The sequence below is a fragment of the Lontra canadensis genome, unplaced genomic scaffold (assembly GCF_010015895.1).
Source record: "Lontra canadensis isolate GAN:19392208 unplaced genomic scaffold, GSC_riverotter_1.0 scaffold9, whole genome shotgun sequence".
NCBI classification, from domain to species: Eukaryota; Metazoa; Chordata; class Mammalia; order Carnivora; family Mustelidae; genus Lontra; species Lontra canadensis.
This window is the reverse complement of record NW_022631003.1, coordinates 21,463,349-21,484,420: the sequence shown is the minus strand read 5'-3', so window position 1 is coordinate 21,484,420 and position 21,072 is coordinate 21,463,349. Positions and strand designations below refer to the sequence as shown.

Here is a 21,072-nt window from a genome sequence, read left to right as displayed (position 1 = left end):
ACTTATTCCATTTTATCGCAATAAATTCAAAGTATACATATTTCAGCAAAGAACACAAGATGCCATCAGCTATTGGTCATCAGTGAGCGTGGCTTCAAACGTCTCCCCCATTTCCTCATCAGATACATACGTGGGTTATCATGATGGCTACCCACCTACTTAAAATGAGTTCCTATCATGTCATGGAAAGCCCTACCATGAGCAGGACTTCACCCATGCGACTACCGATGCAACCACCTAACATTTGCCATCACTGGACAGGACCAGCCAGGTATGTCCTGGACAACAATGTCTCAGGAAAATCTGGCTTAGCCAAGGCTTATGACAATGAATAGTAAGTAATTTCATGTTACTAATCTATTTCTTGAGAAAAAAAGTTTAAATTTGGACAAATATTTATGCCCAAAGATGCAAAAAAAAATGGAAGAAACATTAACAAAACGATTTAGCAAATGATGATATATCCAAAATAGAATATCATAAGCCAATTAAAATAATTATTTACAAAGAATTTTAAATGACATAGGAAAACTTATAAGGTAAATTAACAGGAAAATAAACAATTTTTTTTATTTAATGAGATTCTAACTTTGTAAAACAATGTTAGAAATAGACTATAAAGAAATATTCTAAAATGTTAACAGTGGTGGCTTCTGAGTAATAGGATCCTAGAAGTATTTAGTATTTATTTGTTTGTTTGGTTCATTGGTTGGTTGGTTGGGACTTTTTCTTTTCTTTTTTCTTTTTTTGCTATTTTATGTTTTTCTTAATTTTCCAAGTTTTTCCATAATGAGTATATTAATTTACCATTTTTAAATATTAAAAAATAAACTAGAACTATTTCTCTCCCAGTCCTGGTCTGTAGCCAGAAACTGAGGCTGATATGATATAAAGAGAAAAGTTCTGGTTTGATGCACTTGATTGTGTTAATGTGTTTGACACACTTACTATATTTTCAGCCCTCTTGCATCCCATGAGTCAAATATGGTTAAAAATGATTCTTGTATTTTTATTCAGTAGCCATGAGCAGTTGGCAAAGAAACAAGGAGGAGGCGGGAAGTGAGGTTCCCACTCTTCTAAACAATAAGCAATCCTGAGCTGATTTCAAGTTTACTGTTATCATTTTTCAAGTTTTTATTTTAATTCTGGTTAGTTAACATACAGTGTTAGTTTGAGGTGTTCAGTATAGTGATTCAGCACTTCCATACATCCCCCTGTGCTCATCACAGCAACTGTCCTCCTTCATCCCCATCACCTATTTCACCCATGCCCACATCTCCCTCTCCTCTGGTAACCATAAGATTGTTCTCTATAATTAAGAGTTTCTTTCTTTCTTTCTCTCTCTCTTTCTCTCTGTCCCCTTGGCTTGCTGATTTTGTTTCTTAAATTCCACATAGGAGTGAAATAATATAGTATTTCTTTTTCTCTTCTTTCACTTAGCATTATGCTAATTCTCTAACTCTCTATACTCTCTAACTCCATCCATGTCATTGCCAATGGCAAGATTTCATTCTTTTTTATGGCTGACTAATATTCCATTTCATATAAAGATGTGACATATATAAATATATATTTATTAATTATATTTTATAGTTATGTTAATTATAATATACTATGCTGTTGTATGTTTATATGTAAATTTTTATATATTATATAATTTACATATATCTATACATATACATATATACACATAATATATAATATACACATATAAATTTATATAAAAATATATATTACATATAATAATTATAATAATATATGTCTGTTCATGTCTTCTGCCCATTTTAAAATATTTTTTTAAATATTTTATTTATTTATTTGACAGAGAGAGACATCACAAATAGGCAGAGAAGCAGGCAGGGCAGGGGGGAAGCAGTCTCCCTGCTAAGCAGAGAGCCTGATGCAGGGCTCCATCCCAGGACCCCAAGACCACAACCTGAGCCAAAGGCAGAGGCTTAACCCACTGAGCTGCCCAAGTGCCACTTCTGCCCATTTTTAACTGGACTGTCGCTTCAGTGTTTTCTAAGTTCTCAATGTATTTTGGATCCTAACATTTTATTGGATATGTCATTGGCAAATATCTTCTCCCATTCTGTAGATTGCCTTTTAGTTTTGTTGATTGTTTCCTTCGCTCTGCAGAGCCTTTTATTTTTATGTAGTCCCAAGAATTTGCTTTTGCTTTTGTTTCCCTTGCCTGAGGAGACATACCTATAAAGAAATTGCATGACTGATATCAAAGAAGTTACTGCCTCTGCTCTCTTCTAGGACTTTTGTGGTTTTAGGTATCATCTTTAGGTCTTTAACCCTATTCCAAATAATAAGATACCTAGGAATAAACCTAACCAAAGAGGTGAAAGACCTGTACTCTGAAAACTGTAAAACATTGATGAAATTGAAGATGACACAAAGAAATGAAAAGACGTTCCATGGTTATGTATTGGAAGAACAAATATTATTAAAGTGTCCATACTACCCGAAGCAATCTACACATTTAAGTCAATCCCTATCAAAATACAAACAGCATTTTTCCAGAGCTAGACCAATCTTAAAATTTGTATGGGCCCACAAAAGACTCCCAATATCCAAAGCAATCTTGAAAAAGAAAAGCAATACTATCATTGCCTTTTAAAGTTGATTTCTTTTCATTAACAAGCTTTTTATTTTAAATTATCTCTAGAACCAACTGCAAGATTTGTAGGTTTAAACCAAACTTACTTTTGAAACATATCTATTTTCTCATGGGTTTCTGCAACTCTCTGCTTTTTTCTTTTATAACTTTTTGAATTATAATTATTTTTTCTTATATTTCTTATTTTCTTGTATTTCTTGTTTGTTTGGTTCATTGGTTGGTGGTTGGTTGGTTGGGACTTTTTCTTTTTTTTTTTTTTTGCTATTATTTTTTAAATTTTTTATGTTCCCTTAATTATAGTGACAATATTAGTTTGTATTTTTAATGTATTTCTTTAAGAGTTTTTAGGTATTTTTCATTCAGTAGAATGATCTGTTCTTTGTAAAATGCTCAACTTTTCAAAAAGCAATTTTAAAAAATATTTTATGTATTTATTTGAGCAAGAGAGAACATGAGTGGGTAGGTGTGGAGAGGAAGAAGCAAACTCCCCACTGAGCAGGGAGCCCTATGTGAGGCTCCATCCCAGGACCCTGGGATGATGACCTGAGCCAAAAGCAGACACTTAACCCACTGAGCCACCCAGACACCCTTCAAAAAGTAATTTTTGAGAGAGCTCTCCTTATTTACCCCAAAGAGATCACATTAAATATTCACATTATATTATTCTTATTACACGGACATTGTATCATTCTGAGCAACTTCACTTCATCCTCGTTTAACCAGAAAATTCATTTAGCCAGAGCTTTTCATTACTCAGCTATTCCTACATTTAATTTTAAACTTTAAAAATAAAGTAACTCAATCTTTCAAATAGTATACCAATAAGATATTCCTCTGGTCTTTTATCTGGGTACACAACTGCCCCCTAAGTAACAGAATGTTTCATCTGAGATAACATCATCACTGTTATTTCATTCATTCTACAAAGATTTACAAGTGCCATTCAGTGTTCGAAGCACCTGGGACACAGCAATGGACAAGGTACATTTGTTCCTGTTCCTCATCCACACCATCATCATCTGCCTCCTGGGTTACAATAACATCCACCTGACTTCCTGCTTCAGTTCTGCTTCCTGTCGACCTCCCATCCAACCAACATTGCCACCAGAATGAAAGCGTGGATCCAGTCATGTTGTTACATTTTGCTAACACTTAATTGGCAGCTCCCCTTTAACCATAAAGTCCAAGTGGCTTATTATAGCACAAAATGTCCATTAATCTTCCCTCCTCTCCAGCCTTATCTTTCTTCTTACCTGAAATCCCTTTCCCATTCCTTCAATTTCTACCTACTTCTTAAAAAAAGGGAGGGTGAAGCGTCTTGCAATTTCATGCCCCTGGCCCTTAGTGATACTAATCTCTCTGATTAAAATGTATCACTCCCTCTAAAGATGAGAAGCTGCTCATCTTCAACATTTAACTTAAATTTCATTTTTCTACGTTCCTCAGCATCCCAGGAGGCTATTGATCTCGCTTATATCCCACCAGACTTCTAACATAGAATTTATATCATACTTACTTGTTTACACATTTTTTAAACCCTACACTGTTTAAATGTAGGGTCTAATTTTTTTTTATTTAAATTCACTTAGCCAACATATAGAACATCATTAGTTTCAGTTGTAGAGTTTAGTGATTCGTCACTTTGCATGTTTAACACCTGGTGCTCATCACATCATGTGCCCTCCTCAATGCCCATTACGCAGTTACCCCATACGCCCACCCACCTCCCCTACAACAACCTTCAGTTTGTTTCCTATGATTAAGAGTCTCTCATGGTTTGTCTCCCTCTCTGATTTCTTCCCATTTCATTTTTCCTCTCTTCCCCTATGATCCTGTTCTGTTTTTTAAATTCTGCATATGAGTGAAATGATATAATTATCTTCCTCTGATTGACTTATTTCACTCAGCATAATACCGTCCAGTTCCATCCATGTCGATGTAAATGGTTAAGATTTCATTCTTTTTGATGGCTGAGTAATATTCCATTCTGTATATATACCACATCTTCTTTATCCATTCACCTGTTGATGGACATCTCAGCTCTTCCCACAATTTGGCTATTGTGGAAATTTCTTCTATAAACATTGTGGTGCAGGTGCCCCTTCAGATCACTACATTTGTATCTTTGGGATAAATACCTAGTAGTACAGTTGCTGGGTTGTAGGGTAGCTCTATTTTTAACTTCTTGGAGAACTTCCATACTGTTTGCTTCCCACCAACAGTGTAGGAGGTTCCCCTCTCTGCACATCCTCGCCAACATTTGTTGTTCCTGACTGGTTAATTTTAGCCATTCTGACTGGTGTGAAGTGGTATCTCATTGTGGTTTTGGGTCTATTCTTTATTCACATATGCCCAACAAAGTGCCTTCGAAGGGACAAAGGAAGGAAGGACAATAACTATAAATCCTGAGTTTCTACTCAACACGTAGCCACACTGTATTAATTTTAATCATTTTACTTCTCTAAGTGTGAGTTTCTTCCTTCTTCAGATCAGGAGATTTGTTAACTGATTCCAAGATTCTTTCCAACTATCAGATTGTATGACCTGGTTTTATAAACTCATTTTACCATCACTGTCAATCTAATTAAATAGACTGTGATAACCATAGCAGCCACCAGAAGGCAACTGAAGCTTAACCTTTGAACTAATGTCCCACTGTGACTTGACCAAGCAAAGCTGAAAAATATGTTGAATTAACAACCATTATATTTAAATAGTATACAGTATATTTAAATATCATAAGTATATTTAGTGTGACGAGATGTTCATGCTGTCGGGGGCAGATAGGAATTGAGATGCAGGAGGACCCAGCAGACAGAAGTCCTTCAGTTCTCCCAATTCATGCTGTAGTCTAGGGGATGTGTCATTTCAGTAGACTGATGAGTAGAATTGCTGATGAGTAGAAATTTATTTCTCACACCAACCTTGAGAGTGGTGGTAATAGCATTGGTGGTGGGGGGTGATAGGAGTGATGATTACAGTAATAAACAGAATTCGCACCATCAGATATGCCCATCCAAATGCAAAATACTAATCTGTTTCTGCCGTGATGAGAAGAGAAATCCAGAGCTCACATCTTCACTGTTAAAAATTTCCCCCTTAACCCTCTTACACCGTTGGTGGGAATGCAAGTTGGTATAGCCACTTCAGAAAACAGTGTGGAGATTCCTCAAAAAATTAAAAATAGAGCTACCCTATGACCCGGCAATTGCACTACTGGGCATTTACCCCAAAGATATAGATGTAGTGAAAAGAAGGGCTACATGCACCCCAATGTTCATAGCAGCAATGTCCACAATAGCCAAACTGTGGGAAGAGCTAAGATGCTCTTCAACAAGCGAGTGGATAAAGAAGATATGGTCCATATATACCATGGAATATTATGCCTCCATCAGAAAGGATGAATACCCAACTTTTCTATCAACATGGACAGGACTAGAGGAGATTATGCTGAGTGAAATAAGTCAAGCAGAGACAGTCAATTATCATATGGTTCCACTTACATGTGGAACATAAGGAATAGCATGAGGACATTAGGAGATGGAAGGGAAAAGTGAAAGGGGGAATCAGAGGGGGAGACAAACCATGAGAGACTGTGGACTCCAAGAAACAAACTGAGGCTTTTAGAGGGGAGGTGGGTGGGGAGCTGGGTGACCCTGGTCGGGGTATTAAGGAGGGCACATATTGAATGGAGCACTGGTTGTTATATGTAAACAATGAATTTTGGAACACTACATCAAAAACTAATGATGTACTGGTATGGTGACCAACGTAATGTAATAATAATAAATAAAAATTCCCCTTAGCAGAAAACAAGATAAGAAGCAGAGACCAAGGGCTGTGTTAGTTATCAAAGCATAAATCCTTCCAAGTTACCCCTTATAGAAAGCATGGAGACATTTTTAGTGAAGAAAATTCATGCACGTGCTGTTAAAATCCAATAGTAAAAATGTTCATAATGGAATGTGAGTGTGCCTGGTCCCTCCTTTGTCAGATCTGGTCTCTGAGTCACTTCTGCCTTTAGTTTGTTGCATATTTCTAAATAATATGCATATATTCATAATTCATATGCATAATAGTATGCATGTATTCATAATTGCATATTTCTAAATAATATGCATATGTTCATGATTCATAAGCTTTGGATCTTATCTGTTTATTTCTTGTATTGATAAAAGATTTAGTTCATCTTCACCCCCTACTTCTTTTCTAACCTTTTCTCAATATAGTTATATTTGTCAGTACATTTGTTGGGTACCTTTGTAATTTTAGTTAATATGCATAAGCTTCTAGTATTGTTCTACCAAACTATATAAAAAACTTCATGGAGCTCCTGGGTGGCTCAGTCGGTTAAGCATCTGCCTTCAGCTCAGGTTATGATCCCAGGGTCCTGGGACCAAGCCCCATGTTGGGCTCCCTGCTCAATGGGGAATCTGCTTGTTCCTCTCCCTCTGCCCTTCTCCCTCCACTTGTTCTCTCTCAGATAAATAAATAAAATCTTTAAAAAATAAAATAAAATAAAAGCTTCTTGCTTCCCAATTTGGTAAGATGAAGATATTACTATCTCTATCCTTCCTACTACCTCCTTCCTACCTCCCAGATTCTCCTGTATTTTTCTTTAATATGTCATAGCCGATAATATTTATTTGGTAACCATATAAATGCTCTGTCATTTACCTATAAGTTGATTCTATAAGTTGAAAATTAGTAACATTTTCATCATTATTATTTATATAAAGCGAAATAAGACTCTATTGCTTAGAATCTATTCCATTTTTCCTTCTTGGACTCACTTCCTATTCTAACCAGAATCCATTGTGGCATATATGAACCATGACTTTCTTGTACAGTTTTACTGTTGTTGTCCTTCTCAGTTTAGGCCTCTTCCTCTGCGTTTTCAGTTTCTGATTCAATGCTTCCTTGTGTTGGATCCCCATTTTCCTGAATTCTACTTGCCTTTCTGCCAGTCTCTTAAATTCCTTCATCTTTACAACTCCACCTGCATATGTGTGCTTTAATAAATTAAATCACTTATATCCTTCATTGACTTCTTGGGAGCCCTTGGGAAGAACCAGCAGGCAACACTGACTTTAAATATTCCACAGTGACTGTCTTTTCCTCTGATTGTGCTTGGTATTGAAAAATACTTGACTCTGGGGCCTCGGGTGACTCAGTCGGTTAAGTGTCCAACTCTTGATTTCGACTCAGGTCATGATTCAGGATTGTGAGATCAAGCCCTGCGTCAGTCTCCACGCTCAGCAAGTGGAGACTGCTTGTCTTTCTCCCTCCCACCGCTTGCAGAGTCTCTTTCTTCCTCTTTTTCTCTCTCTCTCTCTCCCTCTCAAATAAATATATAAAATCTTTTAAAAACATAGTTGACTCTTTCTTCCTCTGTGAATTCTTCTTAGGTATATTGGTTTCAAGGACATCAGGTGGGTTTCCACCAAAATTATTTACATACTGGAAACTATTTCATGTTCTTGTAACCTTTGGTGATTCCCATAAGAGATACAGTGTGCAGACTCTAAGGACTGTTGACATTAAACCACTTCCCCTAGCATAATCCAGGTAGTTTTCCTCAGAGACCACAGATACAGGACCTATATTACCAATGAAGAGATTCGTAAAAGATGAGTTTTTTTTTTTTCAAAGTTCTCTCCTTCTCCCTTCTTCAAATTAGATTATACATCTAGAATCTTTGAAATGTTTTTCATGTGTTTCCTTATGTGTTTTCTTATTCCTTTCAATGTGTTTCCTTACTAATGCATTTTTCACTGTCTTTTCTGCCACAGGCCCTCACGTCCTGTTGATTGCAGTCTTCACTCTCACAGGAGCTGTGGTTCTGCTCCTGCTCATTGCTCTTCTGGTGCTGAGGTACCCACCACCCTTTTTGTCTTGCTGTGTCCAGAGAGTGGGTTGGGGTGGGGGAGGGCAGGGAGATGCAGAAGTCTGATGTCATTCAAGGATAATGTACATTCACAAGAAGGTGTCTAGACAGATCTAAGATCATGAAGGCATTCTGCATCAAAGACCACACCAAGGGCAGAGTAGTATTGAATGGATCAGTTCAAGACACCTGAACTCATATCTGTCTCAGTTCTGTGACTTACTAGTGGTGGGGTTTTAGTGTATTATTACATGTTACTTAACTTCAGTATCCTCATCCGAACTGTTGTGAGAACTTGAAATAAGCTGTGGATAGTGACTACTATACAATAGGCATCCTATAGGTGGAAATAGCTCTTCTGCTGTCTTATTGGTATGTTGTGGGAAATTTCAATCTCTATATTATTTAGTGTTCAGGCTGGAAAAGTCCAGAAATTATCTACTTCAAACCTCCCATTGTAGCATGGGGAAAGAGACCCAAAAAACCAAATGGCTTGTCTGGTGTCACATCACCAGGTAGCTGTAGGACCAAAACTAGCACTCAAGCCTTCTGACCCTCAGTTTCATGGTTGTTCTACTCAATTTGGACAGAGGAAATGCCCAGCACAGTGTTAGAGGCATAGTGTATACTCAGAAATATTTGTTGAACGTATAAATGAATGAGTGAATGCCACACTACACTAATCTGTGTATGTTAAATAGATAAAACTTTCCATCCTGTTATATTGTCAGGATCGCCTCCATTTCCTAACTGTACCGGACAACAATTTTTCTCTTCACATCACACACTTTGATCTGTGTAGCACTGTACTGTCTCACGAGAGAGTCCAGTCTATTATATGTCAGGTAACGGTTTCTCCAAGAAAGGAAGTCGATTGTTCTGTTCAGTCTGAAGGAAGAACTTGACTGCTGTAACTGCTTACCCCAAATTTGAGCTGTGTATACACATATATTGTGTATGATGGCCATTTAGTTGAAGATAACCAGAAACCAAAATTTGAGGAGAATAAAGCCAGTCAAGAGCAAGGTCAGAGATGCAGCTGTTTTCCTTCAGAAACCAAGTCCAAATGAGTGTCAGGTTAAGGTAGGGAGGAAATCAAAGGTGAGAGACAGTAACAGATGGAAACAGGCAGAGACAGGGCTTCCCAATGGTGTGTCCACAAGGAGATCTGGTAGATACATGTTATCCTTGGAGTTTTCCATTACAACTGCTTATATAAGGAAAGTAGTGAATGATTTATGACAACCTCTGTTCCAGTATGAAGGACACATGACTCTTGGAATGTGGAGTCTCTTCAAATGAAGAGATGAGAGCCTTTAAGGCCAAAAGCCTTCTTGGCTCCAGGATCATAATCATTGGTCAATGATATGCTGTTTTATATGTGATTAATAGAGGAATACTCGGAGCTAGATGGAAGCATAGGAAGAAAATAGTCATTTCTGCTTAGAATCCATTAAGAAGGGCATCACGAATGACCTAAGAAGGTGCGTAGGTAGAAGTTTGTCAAATAATGATAAGCAAACAAGCAAAGATAAACTCAAAGACAAACAGGCCAATTCAGATTCCAGAAGCAGATACAGCAAGCATGAGAATTTGGAATATGCTAGGGGTGACATTACAAGTCAATTGGGAAATGATGTTGGCATAGTAAGTTTGCAACATGGAAAAAATGAAATTAAAATCCTACCTGAAACCATACACAAATATAGAATTCATTCCATATGGATTATAAATGGAATAAAGACTTAAAGGTGAAATTCAAACCTCAAAACTAAGAGGACATTAATAGAAAAAGACTTTATGATCTCAAGTGGGAAAATGTTTCTCAGTTAAGATAAAAAAGAAAAGTCATAAAAGAAACAAAATAAATGTGGCCACAATAAAAACTAAATGTTCTATACAACAAAGTTAAAATGAGCAATAAACTAAAAGAAAATACTTCAACTCAAAAGGACTAAGGATCTGTTTTGTAGAATATATAGGGAACTCATGAAATTATGACGTATGGGCAAAATTTTGAATGAATTTATATAACTATATATTCTGTAAAATAGCTAGAAAGTATTTGAAAAGATACTGGATCTCTCTATAATAAAAAAAAGAAATGAAACCCAAAACAATAAACACCATCTCACATACATCATAATGGTTAAAAAAAAAAAAAGTTTGATATTACCAAATGTTAAGAATCTGGAAGAAATGGGAATTCTCATGTTGGAAGGCTGGGAAGTGGTATAACCACTTTGGGAAACAGTTTGACAATATCTGCAAAGTTGTAAGTGTTTCTTATAACCCAAGAATTCTGCTTTATCTGTACTATCTGGGAAAACATGTAAAACAGTGACATTTTGAATGCTGAAATACATGTTACATTTTCTCCGTGCTTTTCTATTTTCTTCATATACTTGTTTTTCAAAGGCATAAATGCATAAAAAGAACAGGCTTGTTTAGGAATTTAGTGTATTCTCTGGTGGCTTAAAAATTAACATATTTGCTTTTCAAGCTTACCAGTCTTGAATTGTGTCTGTTTTTTCCTTACTCTTTCCATATCATCTGTTCAGATTCTTTATAATAGTGAAGGGCTGCCTTAGTGAAGGACTAAGACAATGAAATGAAATGGAAAGAAAAGAAATAAAAGAAAGGAAGGGAGGAAGGAAGAAAAAAATAAACCATCATCAGAAATCCTTACAGATGACCTAATGATCAGCATTCACCAGTTTGGAGAACATGGAGTCATACCATTGGGCTAACAACTCTCACCACATATCTACCTGAGAAAATCAGGGTTCTAAATTTCTCTTAGTGTCCAGAAGCAAAATGACATGAATGTTAATAAATACCTATTGACTGGTTCTGTTCCTTTCATAGAAAATATAAAAAAGAACATGAACTTCGTCAGAAAAAATGGTCCCACATTCCTCCTGAAAATATCTTTCCTCTGGAGACCAATGAGACCAATCAAATTAGCCTGAAGGTAAGGCAAACCTCACCTGTTGAGGAATTCTAGGGCTGGTGCAACTTGCCAGGTATTTGACAAGACTGGTAGCACAGTAAGAAATGGGCCAAGCAGGGATCATTTGCTTGAGAATCTAAGACTTAGACATTTTCTGATTCTCAACTTCCCGTCTTCCCTTTGATCCTCCAGTGCCCTAAATGTCAGCTGGTGGATCCAATGAACCCTTCATGGAGGCCAAGATTTAGTGTGTTACTTCCTCTTTACTTCTGACCCAGAAGGGAAATGCATATGGTGTGCATTTGTCATGGAAGCAATGTAGAAACGGACAGAGCTTTTGCGCTCCCCTAAGCCTTGGCTGCAACTCTGCCCACGCTAAGGATGTATGGCTTATCTTGCTGGCTGTGGAAGAAAAAGGCCTCTGCTGACATTTGCCTGCATCTCCCTCAGCCAGGACATACAACAGCAGCCAGGAGTAATCACTCACCTTCAGGGCAGCCAGTGCTGGAGCCCAGTGGTCCCATCGGCGGTGCTTACCACAAGGAATTCACGAGTTAAACTTTATCACGGCTTTGCTGATGAGGAAACCAAAGGATGTGGGGTTAGAAAGCAGTGCAGGGTCATGCACAGCTTATGAACAGGATTACTGCAAATAATAAGAGTGGACACTTACTGAACCCTTCTTAGACCTGTTTTGTCTTCCCATGAGCCCTGTGAGGTAACAGGGTTAGAACCTGGGGAACGTGGTCATAGTTTGAACCTAGTGTGTCTAACTGTGAAGTCTAAGATCCTAAAACCTACCATTCACCATATTCTTACAGAGTTTTTATACCAAAACACACTAAGAGAAGAAGGAGACCCAGAACCTCCACATGAAGGGCATAGCGGGGTTCCCCAGCCCAGGGCCAAGTCAACAGGAGAGCGTGACTTGAGTTGCCTCCCTGCCTAAAATCAGCAAAAGTAAAATTGCAGCCTGGGTTGGGTGTGTGCTTAGCTCCTGGCACTCCATCTGTCCCCTACAGGTCATGCTCTAAGAACTAGGAGCCCCTCATGCTGTACCAAGACTAGACCTCTCTTGTCGCCAATAATGCTCTGTTCTGAATGACACTCTGTGGCGCTGGGAACCTCACACATAAAACTCCTATTTGCAAAGACCACTCTACCTCAGGCAAGCATCAGGATAAAATCCATCCTGCAGTAATTCATAGAAAGGTACAAATGACCGTAACATTATTGGACTCCCCGAGGGAGAATTTCTAGACCTAAGTGATGAACTGGCAGTACCCCCGGAAGCAGGAAGGAGACCTCTAGAAGGAGTGAGTGCTCCTCCACCTCTGGTGTGAGACCAGGATGGGCTCCCACGTGGCCCACCTCCACACACATCCAGCCGTGCCTCCCCTCCTCACGAGCCTCCCCTGCTGCCTCAAAGCCCACATTTCATATTTGTTCTTTTCAATGAAGCCTAAAATACTGTGTCTCTGTTTTCTTCAAATGTAGATATTCCTAGACATAGAACCCATCCATCCCTCATCAGACATTACAGAACTTTTATGCATTAATTCATCAGATTAGCCACTCACCTGCCTAAGAGAGTCTTTGGGGCAATAAGCTTAAGACCCAAGAGGTGATTCGGGGCATGAGGAGTCACAGTCACTCTGAGTTTCAGGCAAGCTGGGAAGCAGGTGGACAAGGACGAGCTGTCAGGAGAGGTTTTCCAGTGCTGTGAGTCAAGTGGAACAGGGAGAAAGCCCAAGAAGGTCAGCCAGAGGGGAAATGCCACACCACCAGACAGGAAGCTGTTCAAGTCCCCGGTGCACGCTGAAAGCAGAGATAAGGAAACAAGACCAAGGGACGGGATGAGAAAGACTACATCCCTGTACGAGTTCAGAAAGGGACAGAAAACCAAAGCAGCCAGACACAGAGAGAAGTCAGGAAGGTCAAAGGGAAGAGTGACAGATGAAAACAATGATGAAGATAACTCATTTGAGGATAAAATACTTAAATTTGCAAAAAAAATTCACAAACGTTGTTGTGTTTGATGCCCAATACCCATGTCAGAATTTCCCAGAGAAAGTACTGAGGTTCAAATGGTTTAAATGACCTAATCGAGGGCCCAGAAAAAAGAATATGAGACAAGGCAGCAAGCTCGGATTTTAACGTGCCCATATGTGACACTTAGTGTCATTTAACCTGCATGTGGCCCATTAGTAAAATGAGAAGAGGAAGAGAAGACATCTGACATTTTTGAATCGGCACTGTGCCAGGCTACATGCTTGGAATTTGATATAGTTTATTTTGCTCCCATTTCAAAAGGTCCTGAGGGGTAAGTTTGAACCAATATCATAATACATCACAGGTTTCTATGAGAACCAAATTATAAGATGCAATAGTTCTCAATCTTTTTTTCTGCCTTGACACCAGAAGTCTGGCAGACCAAGAGCCATATCTAGCCTACAGTGGTATGTGTGTGTGTGTATGTGCATGTGCATGTGTGTGTGTGTGTGTGTGTGTGTCTGTATCTTGTTTCAGTCACTATTTAACATCTTTTAAAATTAATTGCCAAATATAAAAATTTGGGAAATGGCATAGGAAAATCCATATTACTAGCTTCTTTTGACAAATCAGGTGATTGGGCAACTCTAGGCTAAACCCAGAGCTGATGGCTGCCCCCTGAGGCACCCCACCCAGTGTCCTTACTTGCATTGCTAATTGGGCCCTGAGGTGTAAGTTTGAAACTCAAGGGCTCAACAGGCTCCCCTGGGAGCACCTGTCTGTAGCCACAGACTATGATTCCCAGCAGAATGGGCCAGGAGAGGTAGATATCTGGAGGGAAGACCTTGGTGGGGAGGGAAGTAGTAGTGACAGGGAAACACAAGGCAATTGTCACAGTGTTGCTGGGAGCCTGCCCAGCACACTGTGAACCAACAACCCACCAGCAGAGCCTCTTTCTCTGACTTTGCAGTAGATGGGACAAGATAGAAAGTTTCTCTAATAATCAGTCTTTTCTTGTGCCAGATCGATGATGACAAGAGACGAGATACAATTCAGAGACTCCGACAGTGCAAATACGACAAAAAGGTGACTAGTCTCCTCTGCTTCTCTGAACTCTCAGTCAGGCTGTGTTCCAGGCCTTCTGCTCATTGTTGCCCTGGTCCCTGACATTGACCGTGTAATGGCGCGGGTTGACCCACGGGGTTGTTCCTGGAACTTTTCACAGAGATGGGCAGGGCTGTGCTTCACAGTTACAAAACTCATAGTCCTGGACAAACTGAAGGACAAATAGAATTTTTAAGAGGGGTAGAGAGTAGGAAGGAAAAAGAGAAAATTGCCCAAACCACCAACCATAGGATGACACCGTGGCTCGCCACAGTGGGGATATAATCCTATAAGGGGGTTTTGTATCTTCCTTCCTCCCTGGGCCATCCCTCTTCATTTACCCATTCTTAAAGAAACATGCAGACCTGAGCCTATGCCAGGGTCTACGCACCCAGGATGTGAATATCAATAAAATCATGTCACTGCTCTCCAGAGCTTGCAGTATGAGGGGAAGATAGACACACAACAAATTACTATAATATGCACGTACGTGGTCATGCTACAACATTATCTCCTTAATTCAAATGATCTTTGCAGCGAGTCATTCTAAAGGATTTCAAGCACAACGATGGCAATTTCACTGAGAAACAGAAGATAGAATTGAACAAGGTATGTGTCCCTTACTTGAAATTCTTAAATGAGAAATAGCTTCACTCCATCTTTCCAGAGCACTCAAGTTCCTGGTGGATACAGATGCTATGGGGGATGGAATTTAAAAAAAAAAAAAAAAAAAAAAAAAAACCCTCAGACCAAGAAATGGGAGAGACTCTACTTCTCCTTGTTGAAAATTCAGCCAACAGAAGTTGAAGAGTGGTGTTTACTGGTGTAAAATGTATTAGAAATCTACTAGCATGTCCTTGAAAATGGCCCTGATATTATTAGAACGTTGTCAGAGGTTCATCTTCCAGTCTCCTTGCTGATAAAAGAAAAACTGTTGAGGAAGACATAGTGTCCATGAGGAATGTGCTGACATTCCAATATACCAGGAACAGTAGGTCTTCCCAAAGACCTGAAGCATGGCATGCATGTCTTATTAGCATATTAGTTCTTACCGTGGCCCTGCTCTCTGGCTGACTTGCTTTATAATTAAACACATTATCTTAGTTGCTTCAGATTGACTACTACAACCTCACTAAGTTCTACGGCACAGTGAAGCTTGATACCATGATCTACGGGGTGATCGAATACTGCGAGAGAGGATCCCTCCGGGTAAGAACTGTGATCATTTCCTGTTTCCTAACTGGCCAGCCGTATGGGAAAAACAGTGTTGAGTAGAAATGTTAAATTGTTTACCCAGTGAAAGAATATCAGAGAATTATTAGGAAAAAGTGGTAGGTCCATATGCTTTCCAATTAGATCACTTAGACTTTCTCAACCAGTCTTATTACATCTTTACCAAAATACAAAACACAAAAACCAAGCCAAAAATAGGAGTGTAGATTGAAAAGCTGGAGAATAGATGTGGGAAAGTGAGTACCTCTAAATTCATTTTATTTTACTTGCAAATTTGCTTTTATACTAAAAGAAAAATGGATAGTCATTATGATAGCATCAGATAAGCACTGGAGACTTGTCCATAAGTCCTGGTTCTGCTACAGTCTAAATTCCCACCTTTCTCTCCTTTGGGAGGGATTAAGGGTGGCCCAGCAGTTGCCAGATGTGGTCAGGCATTCTGGCTGAGCAAGTCCAAAGCAGAAAGAACAAGTAAGACAGGGCTGAACCAAGTTCTTGGGAAGAACAAAGCTTCAAGCTAGGAATATCAAATCGCTGGGTAGTTCAGAAGGGCAGGAATACATGAGAACCATTTACGTACAAGAAACAAAGTCAAGTTTCAAGCAGAAACAGGACTGGAATGGGGAAATGGGCAGGAGCAGAAAGGAATCCAGGATAATTGGATCAAAGAGCATGGAAATATTTGCACCTCACCTTGAGCACGTTCTAGGCATATGTTACAAGAGCTTTCAGCCTTCTAAATACCTTTGAGTAGGGTGACCATATAGTTTATCAGAATACTTTGAGAAGGAAAGGGATACTATAGCAATTATGTTGGAACAGCAGATAAAAACTGTAACTGGATCCAAGCAAGCAAGGATGTGTGGTCACTGCCTTTGAGCTACATTCAGACATAGTTTCTTAATTGTCTTAATTAAAAATAACCTCATTGTCTGCCCTACAACAAAGCCAAAATACTAAGAATCGGGGCAGCAGCAACTTCAAAGAGGTCCAAATAGTCACAATACAATATAATTTTTAAATAATAAAATTTTAAAATTAATCACTTAGAATTTTTTTAAATAAGCTTTGATTCAATTCAAAAAAAAGAAGAGTAGCTTTCAAAATGTGTGGCATAAACTCAAAACTACCCCCAAGGAAAAAAATAATAGCCCTAAATGCTATTTTCTCCTTAAAAAATAATCTATTCAATGAAAAATTTAGAAGAATAACTATGGCCCAAGGAAAGGAAACTTACAAAGTTTAATTATTATTAAAAAGAATTTTAAAGTACTTTCATGAGGTTTTTTAAATATAAAACATAAAAGCTTTGACATTGGCCCCAACAACTTCTTAATAGACACGTCTCCTGAGGCAAGGGAATCAAAAGCAAAAATGAATTATTGGGACTTCATCAAAATAAAAAGCTTCTGCACAGTGAAGGAAACAAGCAGCAAAACTAAAGGCAACCTATGGAATGGAAGAAGATATTTACAAATGACATCTCTGATAAAGGGCTAGTATCCAAAATCTATAAAGAACTTATAAAACTCAACACCCAAAAACCTAATAATCCAGTTTAAAAATTGATTATTTTTAAAATAAGACTTTGTAGAGAACCAACTGATGGTTACCAGATGGGAGGTGGGTAGGGATGGGTTAAATGGGTGATGTGGATTAAGGAAGGCACTTGTTTTGATGAGCACTGGGTGTTATATGTAAATGTTGAATTAGTAAATTCTATACCTGAAACTAATATTACACTGTTTGTTAACTAATTGGAATTTAAATAAGAACTTTGACTGAAAAAAAGCCCATAAAAGCCTCTCCTACTTCTAATTAAAATTTTTAAATGAAAATGGGAATAAAAAATAAAGCTATGAAAAAAAGGTATTTTCAGTTGTGAAAGATTACTTCATGGCTATTAAATTATGAAATCTTAAAAAAAAGAAAAATTTCAGAACAATATAAATAATCATGGAAATTTGACTCAAAAACTAAAAACTTTAGGACAATAATAATACAAGAGGATGTGAGGGCCATCTGGCTGTGATATCTTTCACCCCATTGATCACCAGGGTTGATTCGGCTGATCTGGCTGGCTAGACAGTTGTCCCCTTCCTTCCTTACCACTCCATGTACATCCCTCCCAAAGCTGCACACTCCATCAGAGAGGACGACAACCTTCCCCGATAGAGGAGAGGACCATCCTTCAGTCAAGGGTTTACAAGTAGCTGCACTCCCCTACTAGAACCTCCAAACAAATGAGGCGCTGCACATGACAGTCTACCTCTCTTTAACAAAAAAAAAAAAAAAAAAAAAACAAGAAATTATAATTTCCATTATAGATAATACCAGATTCAACTTAATTCTTTAAAACTTCAAAAAATAATTCTTGTTGTTCACATAAATACTATTCTAATGTTAAATGAAAAATGAACATCTTCTAAATTCATTTAATATTCAACAAGGCTAACATAAAGTTGATGGTAAAATATGATTAAAGACTAACCACATTTATGAAATTAGGTGGAAAAGTTATAAATGAAATACTAGTAACTCTAAGCCAGGTGTGTATAAAAAGCATAATATAGTCAGATATGGTTAATTCTATGAAAGAAAAAATATTAATATAATACATCATTATCAAAAGGTCATGGAAAACTCATATGATGATTTTAATCAGTGCTGAAAATTATTATTTAAATTGATGCTGATATAAAATAAACATACATTCCTAATAATAACAGCTTCAGGTCTTTCAAAATTATAGAGCTTCCTTGATTTACAATGGGTTACATGCCCATAAAACCATCCTAAGTTGAAAATATCTCAAGTCAAAAATGCATTTAATACATCTAAACAACCAAACAGTGTAGCTTAGCCTGGCCAACCTTAAATGTGTTCAGAATGCTTACATTATTAGCCTATAGCTGGGCAAAGTCTTCTAACACAAAGCCTGTTCATGATAAAGAGTTGAGTATCTCATGTAATGTACTGAACACTGTACTGAAAATGAGAAACGGGAGGGCTTTATGAGCAGAGAACGGTTGTAAGTGTATTAGTTATTTACCCCGTGATCAAGTGGCTGGCTGGGGGCGCACTGCCCAGCATCATGAATCGCCAGCCCAGGGGAAATGATCCAGATTCAAAATCTAGAGTAGGGTCTCTACTGGATACATAGCACTTTCACACCACTGTTACGAAGTAAAAGAATTGTAAGTTGAACCATTGTAAGTCAGCGACCATCTATAGAAATGTTGTTCATAGGAGGGCTAGACCAAAACTGATTCATTTGATTTCTGTGAGATGAAATTTTAGAATACCAATTCACAGGGCTTAGTCAAGGGTTTCATTTGGCCTTTTAATCCCTAAAATGCCCAGTCAATATTTAGGTAGCGTTTTTCGGCGCTCTGCCCTAAAGTAGGAAACGACTATTACCTGAGCGGTCCTAGGCCCCCTTCTGGCATTGCTAACTCATGTTGGGAGCAGACAGCAGACCCTTCTCCAGGAAATGACTCCTTTGTGTCTTGAATCTCAAAGCAAAGGCTGTGCCAATGCAAATTTTATAGTTCCCTCCCTGACATAATCCCTTTAGGCTTCCATCCATGGCAAATCCCATCCAAACCTACTTTTATAAGGAAACAAATGGACCAGTCTCTCCCTAGATAAAGACAATATGCTTCCCATCTCATAAATATACAACAACGCGTTGGCTAACCTTATTAGGAACAATTGATTCATTTAGGCAACAAATAGTTATGAGCCATCTATTCATGCCAGACGTTGGTCTAGATATTGCAGATACAGAGCAAAGATTATCACAGAGTTTACATTTTCATAGGGAGAAGAGATCCTAAATAAAAATACAAAATATGTCAGGTGCTAAGGGAAAGAATTACTTTAGAGTCTGTCTGCTCCTAATTTCCCTCCCTTAGCCTGGCCTGGAACCCACAGCCAAGGCAGCCTTATCTGACATGATTAATGACTTTGGCCCCTTCTTTGGAAATTATTGGTGCAGTGCCTGAGTTAAAACTAAAGGTCAGATGGAGCTATTGTTCGGCTGTTCAAGTTTTACTGTGAAGAATAGTTACTAGCTTTGCTAAAACCCTGTATCTTGATAGAACCATCATCGTATTAAAATGGTGAGTGCAAAATTCTAGGTGAAACAATGCATGCAAAATACAAGATCTCACTCTTATTGACAGGGGACCTGGTAAACATAAAGAAAACTTAGGGCTGTAAGCTAATGGATGCAACTGATCATAAAACATAAGCCTAAGGAAGGGATTCCTGAATAGCAATTCCTGGTTGAAACACAATAGGGGAATTTCAGTGAGCAAGACCCTGCAGCCCAGCCACCTGCGAAGTGGACCAACAACCCACGTTCCAGGCAGGTGTCTGCTCATTCCTTCACCCCTGGCAGGTAGAAGAACCAGGATTTGGGATACTCGGGTTATCTCCTGCTCATTTCATTGCTGTGAGAGCCGCCCAATGTTTCGTAGGGAAGAAAAGAAATACATTTTAAGAAACCCAGGGTGACAGAGTTTTTTCAGTTTGTTTCTGAGCCCCAGGTCCCCGTGATTAGATCATTATTAACCTCTAATCGTCTCTCCACAGTATCCCTCCTTGCGACAACTTCTTTTCTTTTTCTGTTGTTCAGGAAGTTTTAAATGACACCATCTCCTACCCCGATGGTACATTCATGGATTGGGAGTTTAAGATCTCAGTCTTGTATGATATTGCTAAGGTAAGAGACCTGCAAACATGAAGGCATTTATGAAAATGAAAAAGGAAAACAGATCTAGCAGGCTTTCAACCTCTCTGAGCATTGGTTTCTTAACCTGTAAAATGATAATAAAAATAGAACCTATGTCAGAGGGTTGTTTTGAGGATTTTGTAAATAATGCATGTGCTTCATATGATGCTTAGTACAAGTAAATGTTCTATACACAAGCTCTACGTTTTATGTTCATATTTTTTCTTTCTGAGTTTGGGGCACACATTTTCTTAGACTTCCTAGAAAGCAAAATCATATTAAGCTACATGCAAGACACCAATCTTCAACCTTTTACAAGAATCTATTAAGGGCAGGCAACCCTCTTGCATAAGGCAATAATGACTTTGAACATGAATATTCCCAGATAAGATATGAAAAAGGAAGTGGATAGCAGTGACCAGGACCTCATTCAAGAATGAAGAAAAATCCGTCCCAAGATTGACCTGTTTGATACAGTCTTAAATCACCTGAAAGTCATCTAGGATCAGAATCAATTTTTTAAAACATTATAGAAT

The 21,072-nt window shown here is 38.3% G+C and overlaps 1 protein-coding gene across 2 annotated transcripts in view; it reads left to right on the top strand.

Moving 5' to 3' along the window:
* The window catches only part of GUCY2C (guanylate cyclase 2C), a 78,393-nt gene that overhangs the window by 34,923 nt on the left and 22,398 nt on the right, over positions 1-21,072 (top strand). For both annotated transcript variants that reach the window (XM_032855049.1, XM_032855050.1), the window contains 6 exons: positions 8,422-8,503; positions 11,385-11,490; positions 14,485-14,547; positions 15,103-15,174; positions 15,670-15,774; positions 20,441-20,527. In XM_032855049.1, coding sequence (XP_032710940.1) covers positions 8,422-8,503; positions 11,385-11,490; positions 14,485-14,547; positions 15,103-15,174; positions 15,670-15,774; positions 20,441-20,527 — 515 coding nt within the window. The remainder of the gene's footprint in view (positions 1-8,421; positions 8,504-11,384; positions 11,491-14,484; positions 14,548-15,102; positions 15,175-15,669; positions 15,775-20,440; positions 20,528-21,072) is intronic.